General features: G+C 51.8%; 2 protein-coding genes across 2 annotated transcripts in view; one reads left to right on the top strand and one right to left on the bottom strand.

The window, feature by feature from the left end:
- The window catches only part of ATG4B (autophagy related 4B cysteine peptidase), a 29,552-nt gene extending 24,224 nt beyond the window's left edge, over positions 1 to 5,328 (bottom strand). Inside the window, exon 1 of the mRNA XM_012755650.3 lies at positions 5,157 to 5,328. Coding sequence (XP_012611104.2) covers positions 5,157 to 5,313 — 157 coding nt within the window. The 5' untranslated portion in view covers positions 5,314 to 5,328. The remainder of the gene's footprint in view (positions 1 to 5,156) is intronic.
- Positions 5,329 to 5,713: 385 nt separating this feature from the next.
- The window catches only part of THAP4 (THAP domain containing 4), a 45,486-nt gene continuing 34,428 nt past the window's right edge, over positions 5,714 to 16,771 (top strand). The window contains exons 1-2 of the mRNA XM_012755648.3: positions 5,714 to 5,932; positions 8,737 to 9,899. Coding sequence (XP_012611102.1) covers positions 5,856 to 5,932; positions 8,737 to 9,899 — 1,240 coding nt within the window. The 5' untranslated portion in view covers positions 5,714 to 5,855. The remainder of the gene's footprint in view (positions 5,933 to 8,736; positions 9,900 to 16,771) is intronic.

Genomic DNA, 16,771 nt, shown 5'->3' with positions numbered 1-16,771 from the left:
AATGCCTAGGCCTCCTGGCTCTTCCGGCCCTCCTCCCAGAACCATATCCTCTGTGGGTGGGGGTCACACTTTCCCCCAGGACTAGCTGCGGACACGCTCCTTACACCATGCCCTCGCTCCTCCCACTGCACTGCACCCTCCTCACAACGGGACCATCTTCGCCTGTCTGCGGAGGACACTGCAGGCGGGGAGCGTCTACACGTCACACCCGTCGCACACGTTCCTGGCAGTGCGCAGCGCTGGTCAAGAGCCCACCACGAGCCAGTCACTCGATCCTCACAAGGTGATAACCCTTCTGTGCCTCAGTTCTCTACTGGTAAAATGGGAACACTTGTGCTCTCCTCATAGCAGTGCATGAAGACGAAACAAGTGAATGTGCAGGAAGTACAGTAATAAGACTTTCAGGGCCAGCCTCTCAGAACCTCTGAAATGGGTGAAACAATTACAACACAGCCGGGAATGAGACACAGTCTGTAACCAAACTGAAGTGCAACCCCTAGTACAATGTAAACAGACACTGAACCAAACCTGAATTTCTTTATTAAAACTGAATCCAATGCAACAAATGTTACACAAAAAGAGACAGGACTGCATTTAAAGAGAAGCCAGCCATACCACTTCAGGGCTGGTTGAAACGTCTTTAAGCTTTTACCCTGCAGTGCCAACACCAAGGACCACACGGAGTCCCACTAGAAGAGTACAACAGGGATATCTCACCCCTGTGCAGGTGTGAGAAAGTCTGCCCTAAATCAAGAGGCTCTGTGCTGTCCCACTCGTGCTGGAGAACAGGATGAAATGTCACAGATGGGCCCTCCGAGCAGGCCCCACCTTGCCTGGACATCCTCACGGCTCCAGCTGAAGAGGAAGACATCGTGAGGTCCCTGGACTGAGACACCCTCACTCAACACAGGCTGAGGTGCTTGGACCAGACCACAAGCTCCCTGACCTTCCAGATTTTACTTTGTAATGGAGGATGAAAAACTTTTTTGAAATAACACTTCTAATTTCTATTGAGGTTTGTTTTTGGAGACAGAGCCCACTCACTAGCTGTACAGCACATCCTGCACTTCTCTAAGCTTCAGTCTCCTCACCCATGAAATTGGGCAAAGCCACCAGCTCTGCCCAGTAGGGTGAGAACCTGAGACAGGTGGAAAACCGAAGCTCACAATCACTAACACCTGCACAGACTGACCAACAGGAACACTCCACTCTAAAAGGCTCCTTTAATGACCCTCAGATTAACCAGCTCCACAAGGCCTGAGGCCAGCAGCACTGCACTTCTCCAGAGAGGCTTCCTTGCCATATTTTACATTCCTTGTTATAACTTCACCATCTTTACACACCACATCATGTCATTTACAAAGCCGTTCACATAGCTCTTGGGACAGAAGTCAAACCTCGAAAAGAACACCATCTCCAGACTCCTAGGCTCTACGATGGAAAGGTATCATCCCCCTTAAGAAGAAGCCCCCTTAGAAGCAGCTCCCCCTTTTGGTCACCTAGGCCCCCGACACTTTATTTTCCATACCCTCTTCCCTGAGACTTCTGTGATCACAACTGCAAGAGGAAGCGGCAAGTGTTTTAATAATATGGTAATTTCACTAGAAAAAAGTATTATAATTTAATAGTATTAATCTGACAGGTAGAAAAATAGGGAATTGTGCTCAATGAATTTAACCAACTTCTCTCTACTTAGTACCAATTGCACTTCATTCGAAAGGGGAGAACCACAAAAATATGCATTTCTTTTAGGGCTTTCTATAGATTAGGGCTTTCTTTTAGGGCTTTCTATAATGTACCTCATTTTGAAGGTATGTTCCTAAAACACTTGTAAGTTGTTTTCCAAAAGATTATACTTTATAAATAAATTCAACAAAGGCTTCTCCCTCTCCTTTAGAAAATTCTTATGTTTAAGGTAACAGTTTGCATGTAGTTATTTTTTAAAAATCCTTAAGAGTCCATATGAAGATGCTGGTGGGGATGGAAGGAAGAAAGGGGAGAGGGAGGGAAGGGCCCCAAATTAAGCTGTATCAGAGCACGAGAAAGCACCGTCTGAGAGCACGCTGGGCAGAACGTCCATGTGCAAGCCCACGCCCTGTGGTAAGCCTTTCCACTGACTCACGTTACGCTGACAGACTGGATTCACATTAAACTTTATAAACTGAAATTCTTACAGTGGAGGGATGTGTAAGTTATCATTAATTCAAGTCCTGCTTTTTCAATTACAAACCACATGCCAGACACAATATGACAAACTGGAGGTACAAGCATAAGATACTGGTTCTGCCAGGAGTTCAAGGCTGCAATGAGCTATGATTGAGCCACTGTGCTTGAGCCTGTAGACAGACCAAGAGCGCCTCCCTCTCTTCTCTTCTCTCTTTCTCTCTCTCTTTCTCTCTCTCTCTCTCTCTCTCTCTCTCTCTCTCTCTCTCTCTCTCGATCAATCCGTACACACATACGTACATACATATGTACATCTGCACGTGCCAGCCATGTCCTCCAGGGTGCACAGCATGGCTATTTAAGTGCTGGGAACTACCTGTTCTTTGAACAGGAGAGACTTTAAGGACAGTGCCGAGGGGACTGCTGGGGAACACAACCATGCTGTGGTCTGCCTGCTGCCTTCTGGACCTCTCCACACCAGCGGCCCTGGGCTCCCTCCCTGGCCTCTTCTCTTTTCTACCCACATTCAGACCTGAATGGCGTCATCTGAGGAGGCCTCCCACACACCTCCAGCCCAGGCCTATTCCCTTAGCTCCAAACCTGTAGATCCAAAAGCCCTCTGGACGTGGCTACAAGGACGTCCAACAGGCACCACACACTTAACACATACAAATCAAACTCCCAACACAGAGCTCCCCATCAGGCAGGACCTCCCCAAGCCTTCCTCATCTTAGCTCAGGCGGTGAACCATGGTGCCATCTTTTATTTCTCCCTCTCTATACATTCCACTCCCAACTTCCAATCTATAAAAAAATCCTATCATCTCAGCCTTCAAAACACACCCAGAAATCAATCTCTTCTCCACTCCCTGAGCCAAGCCTCCCCCATCTCATGGCCTGGCTTACTGCAGCAGCCTCCTAACTGGTCTCCTTGCTTCTGCCCTTGCCCCAGTATAGTCTCCACAGAGATGCCAGAGCAATTCTGTTAAACATAAATCTGATCATGTTACTCCTCTCAAAACCTTCCAGAGGGACACCATCCTACTCAGAATAAACATGTAAGTCCTCACTGTGACCTAGCAAGGCCTCATAGTCGGGCCTACGTCACCTCTCCACTCTCAGCCCCTGCTTCTCTTAACTGCCACTGCACCCCCAGCCCCACCAGTCTCCTGTACTCCTAGATCAGCCACTTGCCCTACCTTCTACACTGCTTGGGGTCTTGGTCAGAACTTAACCTTTGAGGTGCCCTTTCCTGGCCATCCTGTCCACAATTCTAATGTCCCTCCTGCTTGGCCCACATCACTCTCCCACAGGAGCCACACACCTTGCTGCCTTCTGCTGGTCTCATGTCTAGCGTGTCAGCTAGCCCAGGGCAGTGGTTTCTATTTGTTCATTCTTCTAGTCCTAGGGAACAATGGCTAGCACATACCTGGCACACAATAACAAATAGTTTATTGAGCGAACGACTATAACAACAAACAGAAGCTATATTATACATGCTCAAGGCAGGCAGAATTTTCAAGGACTCTAGGGATCAGAGGAGAGTAGACCATTAACCATTCCTGAAAGGATGTACAGCATCATGTCAGATGGAAAACTCCCTACCATACCCTAAAAACATCATGTTTTTATGAGCATAAATAGGCCTTCAAATGCAAAAACCTTTTCTACTTTGATCCCACAAGTAGCAGTATTTCCTATTCAGTATCATCATGTAACTACACAACTGTATTCCTAACTTGAACATAATGGTTTTCAGATTTAAGACAACGACCAATATCAAACTGTTCTCACCTTAACCAAGTCTCCCGTATGAATAGACTTATATATCCAAACAACAATACCTAAAAAGAAATAGTACAGCAAATAGTTTTAAAATAGTATACCACAAACAGTACATAGTTGCAAGTAGTACAACAGTGTCTAGTATTTACTCTAAAAAACTTCACAGAATATACATCTGTCAACACGGCTCCTTGGGGAGTCGGGGCTCCTGCTTCCACCAGCCACCTAACACATTTAAGTGATGAGATGCCACAAATCGTTGAAATAAACATTGCCTATACACATTATACTTTCCAAACTAAGGTCTTAATAAATTTGTGTTGCAGCTGCCAGGAAAAGAAAGAGCAAAAACGATACCATTCAAGACGACAGGTAGAATTAAACCAGATGAAAGTCTTCCTTCACAGATGGGGACGGTTGAAGGACGGCAAATCGGTTTCTACAAGTAATGAAAGAACTAATACTGCTGAGTGAAAATGTACCTGGGGCTACTGGGCAAATGATGGGTTTGGTACCGACTTAAGTCTCCAAAATATCTTGGCAGCAAAAAATTGTCTCCTGCTGGGTTGGGCAGAAGCACGATAGGACCGGCAGAAACATCAACACGCGCGCCCCACCTCCACTTTCTATTAGGACTCCAGGAAATTAGACGTGATGAGCTGGATTCGCTGTTTCTCTTTCCCATCACAGAAAAAAGACTCTTGGACGCTGTGGTTACTGAAACACGTTTCTCGCCTCCAGCCTACCAATAACTTCGTAAAAGTTAAGTTTCCGCTCCTCCACTCCAGTCGGGAAGGCCAAGCTGGGGCCGACCGGAGCGTCCGCACCCCGCACTGCTGCAGCCCTCCCTGCGCGCTCGGGCGGCCGCCGCGCCTCTCCCCGGCCCAGCAGGCCCCCGCCCGCCACGCCAGGCCAGCGCTCGGGCCTGCCAAGCCCGGAACCCCGGGCGCTCACGCCGGGGCGGGCGGGCCCCAGCAGCTCCAGAGTGACAGGCTGTCAGGTGCGCGGCCGAGAGGCGCGGCCAGTCGCCGGGGTCCCCCTCCCGCGCCCACCCGCCGCAAACGCCGCCCGCGCCCCCGCACCGCCGAGCCCGGCCCGCCCCTGCGCGCCCCACAGCACGTCACGCGGGCCCGGGCCCGGGCAGGCCAGGCCGGGCCGAGGGCGCGGCCAGCGCCTCCCGCAGAGGGCTCGGCCCAGGCAGCTCCTCACCTGCGTCCATCTTCCCCGTCCGGCCGCCGACTGACCCGAGCGGCGTCGCTCCGACCGGCCCGCAGCGCGACGCGGCGACCGGACGCCACGGGGGCCAATCGGGACGCGGGCGCCGGCGAGCATCCGGCGCAGGGCGGAAGTGCGCGGGGGCCGCCATCTTGGCGTACGGCCGGGCCGCCGCCGCAAGCCCTGGGCCGCCGGGCGGGCTGTCTGGGGACGTCTCGTGGGCCGGCGGCTCGCTCTGCTGCCCGACGGGATACTGCTCTTGCCACGTGCAGCGCTCCCTTCACTCAGAGGACGCAGGAGCAGTCATCGATGCGGCGGAGGCCAGCTCCGTGCCCGCTGGCGCGGCCATCTTGCCGTACGGATGGGCCCCGGCGCGCCCATGTCGCCGTACGGACTTCCCGCGCCAGGGCGGCTCCCTCGCCAGCCGCCGGTCCGCCTGCCGACGCTTCGAGGGGCCGGCTGCGCCCCGCTGGTCGCGGGGACGCCGGAGCGCGCGGCGGGCGCGGGCGCGGGCGGAGGCGGGGGCGGGCCGCGGCGAGCGCCCGCGCCGCCATCTTGCCGTACGGCGCGGACGCCGCGGCCCGGCCCACGTCCCGAGCCGTGTCGCCGCCGCGCTCCCTCCCTCGGGGCGGTCCGCGGGCGGGCGGGCGGCGAGGGCCGGAGCCTGGCGGCGCGGCTGGGCCGAAGCCCGCGATGGTGATCTGCTGCGCGGCCGTGAACTGCTCCAACCGCCAGGGCAAGGGCGAGAAGCGCGCCGTCTCCTTCCACAGGTACGCGAGCGCCGCCGCCCCGGCCCGCCACGCCCCCGCCGGCCCGGCCCCGCGGGGAAACTGAGGCCGCGCGGGCCGCCGGGGCGCTGGGGGTGCGCTGGCGCCGGGCCTCGGCCGCTCGGGCGCCGCGAGTGAGTCGGCGCGGGCGGTGGGCGCGGGCGCTGTGTGACCTTGGCCCGGGCCGGCGTCTCTGGGCCGGGCGCCTCGGGCCGGCGCGGCCACCGGGCCCCTCTGCCCCGGCTGTGTCCGCGCCGCCCGGCCCGGCCCCGCGTCCGCCCGCGCGCGGTGGTGTGGGCCGCGCCGCGGGCGGCCAGAAGCGGCGGCTCGGCACTCGCTGCTCCGCGGCGGCCGGCGCCGGCTCCCCCGGCTGCGCGCCCCGGCCCGCCCAGCGCCGGCCGCCGCACTTCCTGGGTCGCAGGCCCGCCGGGACCGGCGCGGGGTCCCGCGACCCGGCCGCGCCGAGCGGGAGAAGCCGCGGGCCGCGCGTCCCGCCGCGCCGGGCCGGCTCCCCGCGGGCCTGCGCACGCCGCGCCCCCCGAGCCCGCGTCTGGGCCCCGCACGCGGAGCGTCCCGAACGGCGGCCCGCAGGAACTCCGCTTGGAGAGCAAGCCCCTCCGACGGAGCTCCGCTCTGTGCCGCCAGGCGGCTTGTAAGTTTTAAAGACGGGATGGCACGTGCTGTTTACAGTGGTGCCGAAAGTTCCCGGTGGCTTCCCTGCCTTGAGTCGCCGCGGTCTATCAGAGCTGGCAACTTCAGGTTGTTCCCGCATCGGCCGGCGTGCCTTCCTGACAGCTTCCTCTGGAGCCTGTGTCCCACGAGGTCTGCGACTGCCCCTGGACAGGAGGCAGAGCACTGCCGTGGTCTAACGTGGGATGGGGGGCAGAGGACGCCGAACTGGGCCGGGGTGGGGGGTCTTTGGAATCCGCTCACAAAAGGTTCAGAAAGGAGGTTAGAAGGTCATGTTGCCTAGAACTTCCTAGGATTTGTCCTGGTCCTGGTCCACAGCGGCCTCTGGTGGGATACAGGACCTCAGGTGCAGCAAATAGCAGTGAGGAAGGACTGGCCCCACCCCTCATCCTGAGCATCATGTGCATTTTGGGGGTTTTGTTTGTTTGTTTGTTTTTGTTTTTTTGGTTAGAGACGGTCTCACTGTTGGCTGGGCTGGAGTGCAGTGGCCCAATCATAGCTCACTGTAACCTGGAACTCACGCGGTCCTCCCACTTCAGCCGCCTCCTGCTAGGACTACAGGCCCGCACCACCATTCCCAGCTAGTTTTGTTGTTGTTTTTTAAGAGACTGGGTTGCTCAGGCTGGTCTTGAACTCCTGGCCTCAAGCAGTCCTCCTGTCTCTGCCTCCCTGAGTGCTGGGATTGCAGGTGAGAGCCATTGTGTCTGGCCAGGTCTGTTTTCTGAAATACAGATGTTGCCTCAATGAAGAAATGGTTACCAAGTATCCTTATTGAATAATAAAGAAGAAATAGTTAAATATCTTATTCAGTATCTTCCAGTACTGGTTGCTTTTTTCCCCCAAAATTTTTTTCTTATGGTAAATACATGTAACATAAAATTTACTGTCCTAACAATTTTTTTTTTTTTTTGAGACAGAATCTCGTTTTGTTGTCCAGGCTAGAGTGAGTGCCATGGTGTCAGCCTAGCTAACAGCAACCTCAAACTCCTGGGCTCATGCGATCCTCCTGCCTCAACCTCCTGGAGTAGCTGGGACTACAGGCATGTGCCACCATGCCTGGCTAATTTTTTCTCTATATATTAGTTGGCCAATTAATTTCTTTCTGTTTATGGTAGAGACGGGATCTCGCTCTTGCTCAGGGTGGTTTCGAACTCCTTACCTTGAGCAATCCGCCCGCCTCAGCCTCCCAGAGTGCTAGGATTACAGGCATGAGCCACCGAGCCCGGCCTGTCCTAATAATTATTAAGTGCACAATTCAGGGGCACATTGTTTTGCAACCATCACCGCCACCATCTCCAGAATTCTTTTCATCTTGTAAAGCAGAATCTCGTTACCACACCAGTTCCCCATAGCACTCTCTCCCCAGCCCCTGGCACCCACCGCCTACTTTCTGTCTCCATGAATTTCAGTACCCCAGGAACCTCATGAGGGAAGCACAGTGACTGGCTTGTTCCACTCAGCACAATGTCCTCAAGGTTCATCTGGCTGGTTGACTTTAAAGGGAGCAGTTTTACTTCTAGTTGTGGAAGTATAGCAGGTACACAGAACTACAGCTTTTGAATCTTACCTTCCAGAGCCTGTTGCCACATCCTCAGCTGCTTCAGCCATGGCTGGTGCTGTCCTCATGCCAGCTATCTGAGGTGCTCTCCTGGCCTCTTGCTCCCATCTCTGTGGGCTGACACCAGCCTGGCTGGCTTCTTAGGAGGGCCCTCAACCATCCTGGTTTTAGTGCCCCAAGTCCTGCCCTCCAGGCACATTGGAAGGGTTGGTCAGCTACTAGCTTCTAGGAATTACTTCCTGCTATCCTGATGCCATCCTGGCTATCTGTAAGCATCCTGTATCCTTGTGGGGCATTTACAACCACCTGGGGGGAGTTACTTGCCTTCTTTTCTGTCTGTCCCACAGACTGTGAACTCCTTAAGGGTAGACAGTGAGTCTTTCATCTTTCTATTCCAATAATAACTTAAAAGTGGGTGTTTCTTAAATCTTTATTAAAGTATTTTTTAAGCAGATGAAGTCAGTATAGCTTTGGGTGTTTACAAAGCTTTGTTTTGCTTTTATAGTTGATAATTCTAGTGGGAAACTGGTTTCTAATTACTTCGTTGTTTGTCCTTCAGATTCCCCCTAAAGGATTCAAAACGGTTAATCCAGTGGTTAAAAGCTGTTCAAAGGGATAACTGGACCCCCACGAAGTACTCATTCCTCTGCAGTGAGCATTTCACCAAAGACAGCTTCTCCAAGAGGCTGGAGGACCAGCACCGACTGCTCAAGCCCACGGCTGTGCCGTCCATCTTCCACCTGACTGAGAAGAAGAGGGGGGCTGGAGGCCATGGCCGCACCAGGAGAAAGGACACCAGCAAGACCACGGGGGGTGTGAGGGGCCACTCGAGCACAGCAGCTGGTAAAGTGGCTGCAGGTTGGTCATCATCCTCAAGTGAAAACCCGATGGCCAAGCCGGAGTCCCGCAAGTTGAAGCGAGCTGCTCTGCAGGGTGAAACCGCACCCAGGGCTTCCCGGGAGGCTGCCTGCCAGGAGCAGGCACAGCAGTCTCTGGAAAGAACTCCAGGAGACGGACCGGCCACCACGGCAGTAGGCAGCCAGGCAGAAGCGGAAGTGTCTGCTGTAGATGCTGGTGATGAGAACACCCCCTCCTCCACCGGTGGGGGCGTGGCCGATAAGAGTGGCATTTCCATGGATGACTTTACTCCCCCAGGATCTGGGGCATGTAAGTTTATTGGCTCACTTCATTCGTACAGTTTCTCCTCCAAGCACACTCGAGAAAGGCCGTCTGTCCCCCGAGAGCCCATTGACCGAAAGAGGCTGAAGAGAGATGTGGAGCCGAGCTGCAGTGGGAGTGGCCTGGGGCCCGACAAGAGCCTGACCCAGAGCCCCCCAAGTTCCTCACTCACAGCAACACCTCAGAAGCCTTCCCAGAGCCCCTCTGCCCCTCCAGCCGACGTCACCCCGAAGCCAGCTGCAGAAGCTGTGCAGAGTGAGCACAGTGACGCCAGCCCCATGTCCATCAACGAGGTGATCCTGTCAGCCTCAGGGGCCTGCAAGCTCATCGACTCGCTGCACTCCTACTGCTTCTCCTCCCGGCAGAACAAGAGCCAGGTGTGCTGCCTGCGGGAGCAGGTGGAGAAGAAGAACGGTGAGCTGAAGAGCCTGCGGCAGAGGGTCAGCCGCTCTGACAGCCAGGTGCGCAAGCTGCAGGAGAAGCTGGACGAGATGAAGAGAGTGAGCTTCCCCTACCTGAGTGGCCTGCTGTGCCCCAGCCGCGGTCAGTACCAAAGCGTCTGCCGCTCCCACGCTCCTTCCCATTAGGAGGGGTTTTCTGCAATGTGGTTCATGTCCCATGAGTGTGTCTGTGGGTCGGGTGCGCCCTGTGGTCTCAGGAGGAAGCTCTGGTAGCAGCCATAGCTTGTGGACGAGGGACCCAGGTTAGAGAGCTGACCTCACTTGCTTCCAGGCACATGAGAGGCATCTTTGTGTATTGGCGATCTAGGTGAAAAGGAGGCATTTCACACCAGCAGGGAAAGCCCCACTGCTCAGTGGAAGGTTGGGGGAGGTAGTGTCTGTTGCATACTTTACACAGACATCGATTGCAGGTGAGTTGGGATCTAAATGTGAAATAAAACAGATGAAGTAAACTATTGGGAAAAATATAAGAGACTCTTAAAACCATAGGAGATTCTTTCCATTCATGTTTTAACAAATATCCTTGAAATTATTTTTTTAACATCTATTCAGTGTTAACATCTATTCAAGTATAATGCATTCTGTGTTATAAAAGTTAAAACACTACAGAATATATGGGCTAAGAAATGGCAAAAATTCCCATTTCTCATCCACCTTCCACTCCCAAGTTTTTTTGTTTGTTTTGTTTCGTTTTACATATAGATGGGGGTCACTGTATTGCCTAGGCTGGACTCAGACTCCTGGGTTCATGCCTTCTTCCCACCTCAGCTGCTTCACCTCCCAAGTGTTACATATAGATGGGGTCACTGTATTGCCTAGGCTGGACTCAGACTCCTGGGTTCATGCCGTCTTCCACCTCAGCTGCCTCACCTCCCAAGTGTTACATATAGATGGGGTCACTGTATTGCCTAGGCTGGACTCAGACTCCTGGGTTCATGCCTTCTTCCCACCTCAGCTGCCTCACCTCCCAAGTGTTACATATAGATGGGGTCACTGTACTGCCTAGGCTGGACTCAGACTCCTGGGTTCATGCCTTCTTCCCACCTCAGCTGCCTCACCTCCCAAGTGTTACATATAGATGGGGTCACTGTATTGCCTAGGCTGGACTCAGACTCCTGGGTTCATGCCTTCTTCCCACCTCAGCTGCCTCACCTCCCAAGTGTTACATATAGATGGGGTCACTGTACTGCCTAGGCTGGACTCAGACTCCTGGGCTCATGCCTTCTTCCCACCTCAGCTGCCTCACCTCCCAAGTGTTACATATAGATGGGGGTCACTGTACTGCCTAGGCTGGACTCAGACTCCTGGGTTCATGCCATCTTCCACCTCAGCTGCCTCACCTCCCAAGTGTTACATATAGATGGGGTCACTGTATTGCCTAGGCTGGACTCAGACTCCTGGGTTCATGCCGTCTCCCACCTCAGCTGCCTCACCTCCCAAGTGTTACATATAGATGGGGTCACTGTATTGCCTAGGCTGGACTCAGACTCCTGGGTTCATGCCGTCTCCCACCTCAGCTGCTTCACCTCCCAAGTTTTATTCCTTTTTGCTACTAAAAATTTGGTGTGTAATCTTTTAGATTATTTTCTGTGCTTTTGCATACATGTCTGTCTATATGAGTAGGTTGAATATAATTTTATGTTTATTGGCTCTATTTTTCCCTATTTTACTGTCAAGCATTTGTTAAAATTGGTTTCTAGATGTTCTTTACATATTAAGGGTAGTGTCCTTTGCCTATTACATACAGAAACTGTTTTCCCGCCACGCTGTTCATTCCATCTGGACCAGTGTTTGTCAGGGGATGGTGAAGATTTCAGGTGGGACAAAGTGGCCAGGGCCTGCTGGGTCCCCACGGCAACAGCCACCAGCACAGCCAGAAACAAGGCCCATCAGTGTGTTGCCAGGCACCCTGCGAGAGAAAGGCCCCACTGGGTGCCATTCATCTAGATTTTCAGATTAAATCTAGATTTTCAGATGTTCAGACACTATATTCTCTTAGCGTGTTTAGGGTAACTTTTTAGTTTCTCATGCCTAAGGTTGCTTTTGGTAGCTTTTTGCTGTTCCTTTTGGTCTGACTTCCCACAGTTCGTCACTGCCGCAGGTCTTTCCAGGCAGCCAGCCGTCACCTCTGCATGGCTGTCTGTTCCCTGATCTCACTTCCTTCTCTGCTCCTTTCTGCCCTGTCCTCCTGGCCCCGGGCACGTTTCCTCACACCCGCAGTTGAGGCTGTGGACCTCCTACCCCACTGGCCACGTGCCTTGTGCTGCTCTTGTTGCTGTTCAAGTCTAAGTGGTTTGTAATTTCAGTCTTGAGTTCCCCTTTAACCCTACAGTTATTTAGAAGGGCATTGGCAGGTTTTTACGTCGATAGATGGGGGAGGGGAGCTGATTATTTTGTAGTTACTTTTTAATTTTATTACATTAAGGTCTAATATTATCTGTTAAAGAGTTCTACTTTTTGGAATCTTTTGAGATTTCATTATGGCTTAATACACAGTCTGTTTTATGACTGTTGCATCGTGGCCCGAGAAGAATGTATCCTCTCTACTCATAGGTTACATTGTTCTGTGTGGCGCGGAGGCTGGGATCTTGATATTTGTATCAGCCAAGGGGTCTGGGCCGTGATTCTTGCTGGGTACTGGGTCTGCTGATTTCTCAGAAGATACTCGGTCTCTCATTCCCGAGGAGCCCATGTCTCGATCATCTGTCAAGTTTTGCTTTATGTTCAAGACCAAGCTGTTAAAGGCCTAGTTTTCCTCACTGTTATTGATACAGAAAAACCCGCTTTGTCCCACTTAACCTCTTCTCTTCTCTTCTCTTCTCTTCTCTTCTCTTCTCTTCTCTTCTCTTCTCTTCTCTTCTCTTCTCTTCTCTTCTCGAGACAGAGTCTGACTCTGTTGCTTGGGCTAAAGTGTCGTGGCGTCAGCCTAGCTCACAGCATCCTCAAACTCCTGGGCTCAAGCGATCCTCCTGCCTCAGCCTCCCTAGTAGCTGGGACTGCAGGCATGTGCCACCATGCCCGGCTAATTTTTTATATATGTATATATTAGTTGTCCAGCTAATTTTTTTCTATTTTTTTTAGTAGAGATGGGGTCTCGTTCTTGCTCAGTTTGGTCTCAAACTCCTGAGCTCAAACGATCCTCCCGCCTTGGCCTCCCATAGTGCTAGGATATTAGGTGTGAGCCACCACACCTGGCCTTAACCTCTTTCTTTATTTCATTTTCAACCTTTTCATGTCACTTTATTTTATAGTTTTATTTTTAACTAAATCTGAGAACTGCTGTCCTTATAGAGTAATCTACATGCAATTGTGATTATTGATAAGCTAGAACTTGGGCCTACCTTTTTACTTTTTAAATTGTTAAGTTTTGTCATCATTTCTTTTTTCTTCTGGTAGATACTTTTCAGTTTTAAAAACAAACAAGTAAGCTCATCTTTCTATAAGTGTTTAAGGCGGATCAGTTCTCGTGAACCCTCCCTGGGTCGAGACTGTTTGGGATCTTAGTTCCATATTGTTCTTGTTTTTACCCCCATCAAGCAACGATAATTATTTAGATTTAAGTATACATCTTACTGGTTACTTTATTCACTAATATTTATTGTATCCAAGCTTTTCTTCCGTTTTAGAATTTTTTTTTTCTTTTCTTTTTGAGACAGGGTCTCACTCTGTCACCCAGGCTGGAGTACAGTCACACAATCAACGCTCAACTGCAGCATCAAACCCCTGGGCTCAAGGACTCCTCCTGCCTCATCCTCCTGAGCAGCTGGGACTATGGGCATGCATCACCACGCCCAGCTAATTTTTAACTTTTTTGAAGAGACAGGGTCTCACTATTGCCCAGGTGGGTCTCAAATTCCTGGCCTCAAGTGATCCTCCTGCCTCAGCCTCCCAAAGTGCTATGATTACAGGTGTGAGCCACCATGCCCATCCCTTTTTGGAAATGTTTAATGCTTTTTTAAAGAATTCATATGCCTGTAAAAATTTGAGAGATAATCAGTTTGTGGTTGTCAGTTTTTCTGTGTGCTTGAGTATTTGAATGATAGTTTGGTTAAGAGCACAGTTCTAGGTGTAAAACCCTTCCTATCTGAGCCTAAAGGAATCATTTCTTTGCCTTCTGTGCAGGTCCGTTGTCTGATGGAACAGGTTAGACTCTGGTTCCTTTGTAGGAGACTGCCTCTTCCTGCAGAGGTGGGCAGGTTTCTTTTTGTCCCTGGTGTCTGTAGTGTCACCAGCTTTGTCTGCTGGGTCTCATTACTTTCATTCACTTATGGGCCCTTTTGATCTGAAGGCTCATTGCTTTTCAGGTGTGGAAAATTTTCCTCTATTGTTTCCTTGATTATTTTCTTCCGTTGTGTTGGGAATAAATATGACGGTTTTAAGCAGGGAGCGGCCTGATGTGGTTTAGGTTTTGCAGAAGATCTCCCCACTGCTATGGAGGAAGGGTGGCAGGGGACTTGAAGGAGGTGGAGGGGCTCTGGTGACTGCTGCGGGGCTCCTAGTCTGACTGGTGATGGCTCAGACTGGTGGGCGTGGCAGTGGTGGTAGGGATGCTGTGGGACTCCCTAGGCAGAGTGGGGAAGGAAAAGAGTGGCTCTGATTCTAAGGCCACCTGCTGGATTTGGGCTTGAGCACCTGGGAGCATGGTGCCTCTGTTCACTGTGGTGGGGAAGGAGCAGGCAGGTGGGAGTGAGGAAGAGTTTGAGATGCTAATGCTGGGTTTGTTTGTTTGTTTGTTTGTTTGTTTGTTTGTTTGTTTGTTTTTTGAGACAGAGTCTCTCTCTGTTGCCCAGGCTAGAGTGCCATGATGTCAGCCTAGCTCACAGCAACCTTAAACTCCTGGGTTCAAGCAATCCTGCCTCAGCCTCCCAAGTAGCTAGGACTACAGGCACGTGCCACCATGCCCGGCTAATGTTTTCTATATATTTTTAGTTAGCCAGTTAATTTCTTTCTCTTTTTAGTAGAGACAGGGTCTCACTCTTCTTGCTCAGGCTGGTTTTGAACTCCTGACCTTGTACAATCCTCCTGTCTCGGCCTCCCAGAGTGCTAGGATTATAGGCATGAGCCACCGCCCCCCGTCTAATGCCGGGTTTTGAACAGGCAGCCTGATGCCAGCACCCGGCCTGTTAGAACTGGGTGTGTGGGTCTGGTGTGTTGGGGGGCAGAGGCATCTGAAGCCCTGGGCACAAGAGTAGGCCATGTCACTAGAGGTGCAGCTGATGTGGGTCCAGGAGAGGAGACTGAGGCCACCCAGAAAGGAGGGCACGCAGCTGTGCTGGGTACAGTGCTGGCCACCATGAGGTCACTAGGGACCAAGTCTCACTGAGTGGTGGGGTGTGGAGGGGTACAGGCGAGGGCCTGGGACAAGGCACTTCTTTAAAAGTTTAACCATGAAGGGAGTTGGACAAGCAGCCAGTAGCCAAGAAGGAACGTGGCTCCATGGGAGGACCGTGGTCCCTGAGAGGTGCGGGCTGCACTCCAGAGCAGCCTGGGGAGGGCAGAGAGCAGCGGGCCTCTGCCCACTCCCCGGGAGCTGCCCCGGGCTCTCCCTGCCATGTGCAAGGCCGAGGGCTGGGAAGGTGCAGGAGGTGTCGGGGCACCGGGTTCTGAGAGGGAGAGGGATGCCCCTCTACCTGTGTCCGTGGTCTGTGACGTGTCCTCAGAATGTCTTCCCTCTTCATGGTTTCGGTGCTAATACAGATTTGTTCTCTGGTGAAGGAATCTTTGGGTCATTTTTTAGGGATTTATGTGGAAAGGGGTATACACATATTTATTCAGTCCATTATCTTTAGCCAACCCCTTTATTTATTTATGTGCAAGTTCCCCAGAGTGAAGGAGCTGGGCCAGTGGTCTTCAGAGGTTAGTCCAAGGTGTCCTCCCGAAGCTGGTGCCAGGTGGTGTTCTCCTGGGGGGTGGGCACTCCTCTCCCTAATCCTTCTCTGACACTGGGCATTACGGCATTTTGAAACCAGGGACAGGCTGGGCACAGTGGCTCAGGCCTGTGGTCCCAGCTACTCGGGAGGCCGGGGCAGGAGGATCACCGAGCCCAGTTCAGCTGCAGTGAGCTATGACCCTGGCTCTAAAGGAGCCCTCTCTGAAAGGAGGATAGTTCCTTGAGGATACACTGTTCGTGTTTCTATGAGCCATGAGGGCACATTTGTGTGTGTTCATCGTTTAGCTCCTTCCTGACCATGCTGTTTCCCACCTTGCTTACTGACTGGGAATGCTCTTGATAAAACCAGGGTGCTCATGGCTATCAAATACAATTCAGCCAGTTGACTTGCTTCAGACATCTGTTTTCTTTTCATTCCTTCATAGATTCATTATCTACATACGATTTTTGAATTAGTCTGGATTTTAAAATTTTTGTGTAAAATGTTGAATGTATACAAATTAAACAGGGTAGCATAATAATAAGCCCCAATACTGTCCTATGCTTCAACACTTACCAATATTCTGAGGTTCTTGTTTTGTCTCTACTTCTCCTACTCTTCCCCAACTTCTGCTGATTGGTTTTGGATTTTTTGGTTTTTTTTTTTTTTTTTTTTGAGACAGAGTCTCACTTTCTTGCCCAGGCTAGAGTGAGTGCCGTGGCGTCAGCCTAGCTCACAGCAACCTCAAACTCCAGGGCTCAGGTGATCCTGCTGCTTCAGCCTCCCAAGTAGCTGGGACTACAGGCATGTGCCACCATGCCCAGCTAATTTTTTCTATATATATTAGTTGGCCAATTAATTTTTTTCTATTTTTATAAGTAGAGACAAGGCCTCACTCTTGCTCAGGCTGGTTTCGAACTCCTGACCTTGAGCAATCCGCCCGCCTCAGCCTCCCAGAGTGCTATGATTACAGCCGTGAGCCACCACACCAAGCCTGATTGTTTTTTTAATTAATAGATTTTCGGGATAGTTTTAGATTTATAGAAAAATTAAGCAGGTGTTACAGAGAGTTTCCACGGTGTTA

This window comes from Microcebus murinus, chromosome 8, assembly GCF_040939455.1.
Source record: "Microcebus murinus isolate Inina chromosome 8, M.murinus_Inina_mat1.0, whole genome shotgun sequence".
In the NCBI taxonomy this organism is placed as follows: Eukaryota; Metazoa; Chordata; class Mammalia; order Primates; family Cheirogaleidae; genus Microcebus; species Microcebus murinus.
Note: the sequence above shows the minus strand (reverse complement) of the source record. Positions and strands in the feature narration are given on the sequence as shown.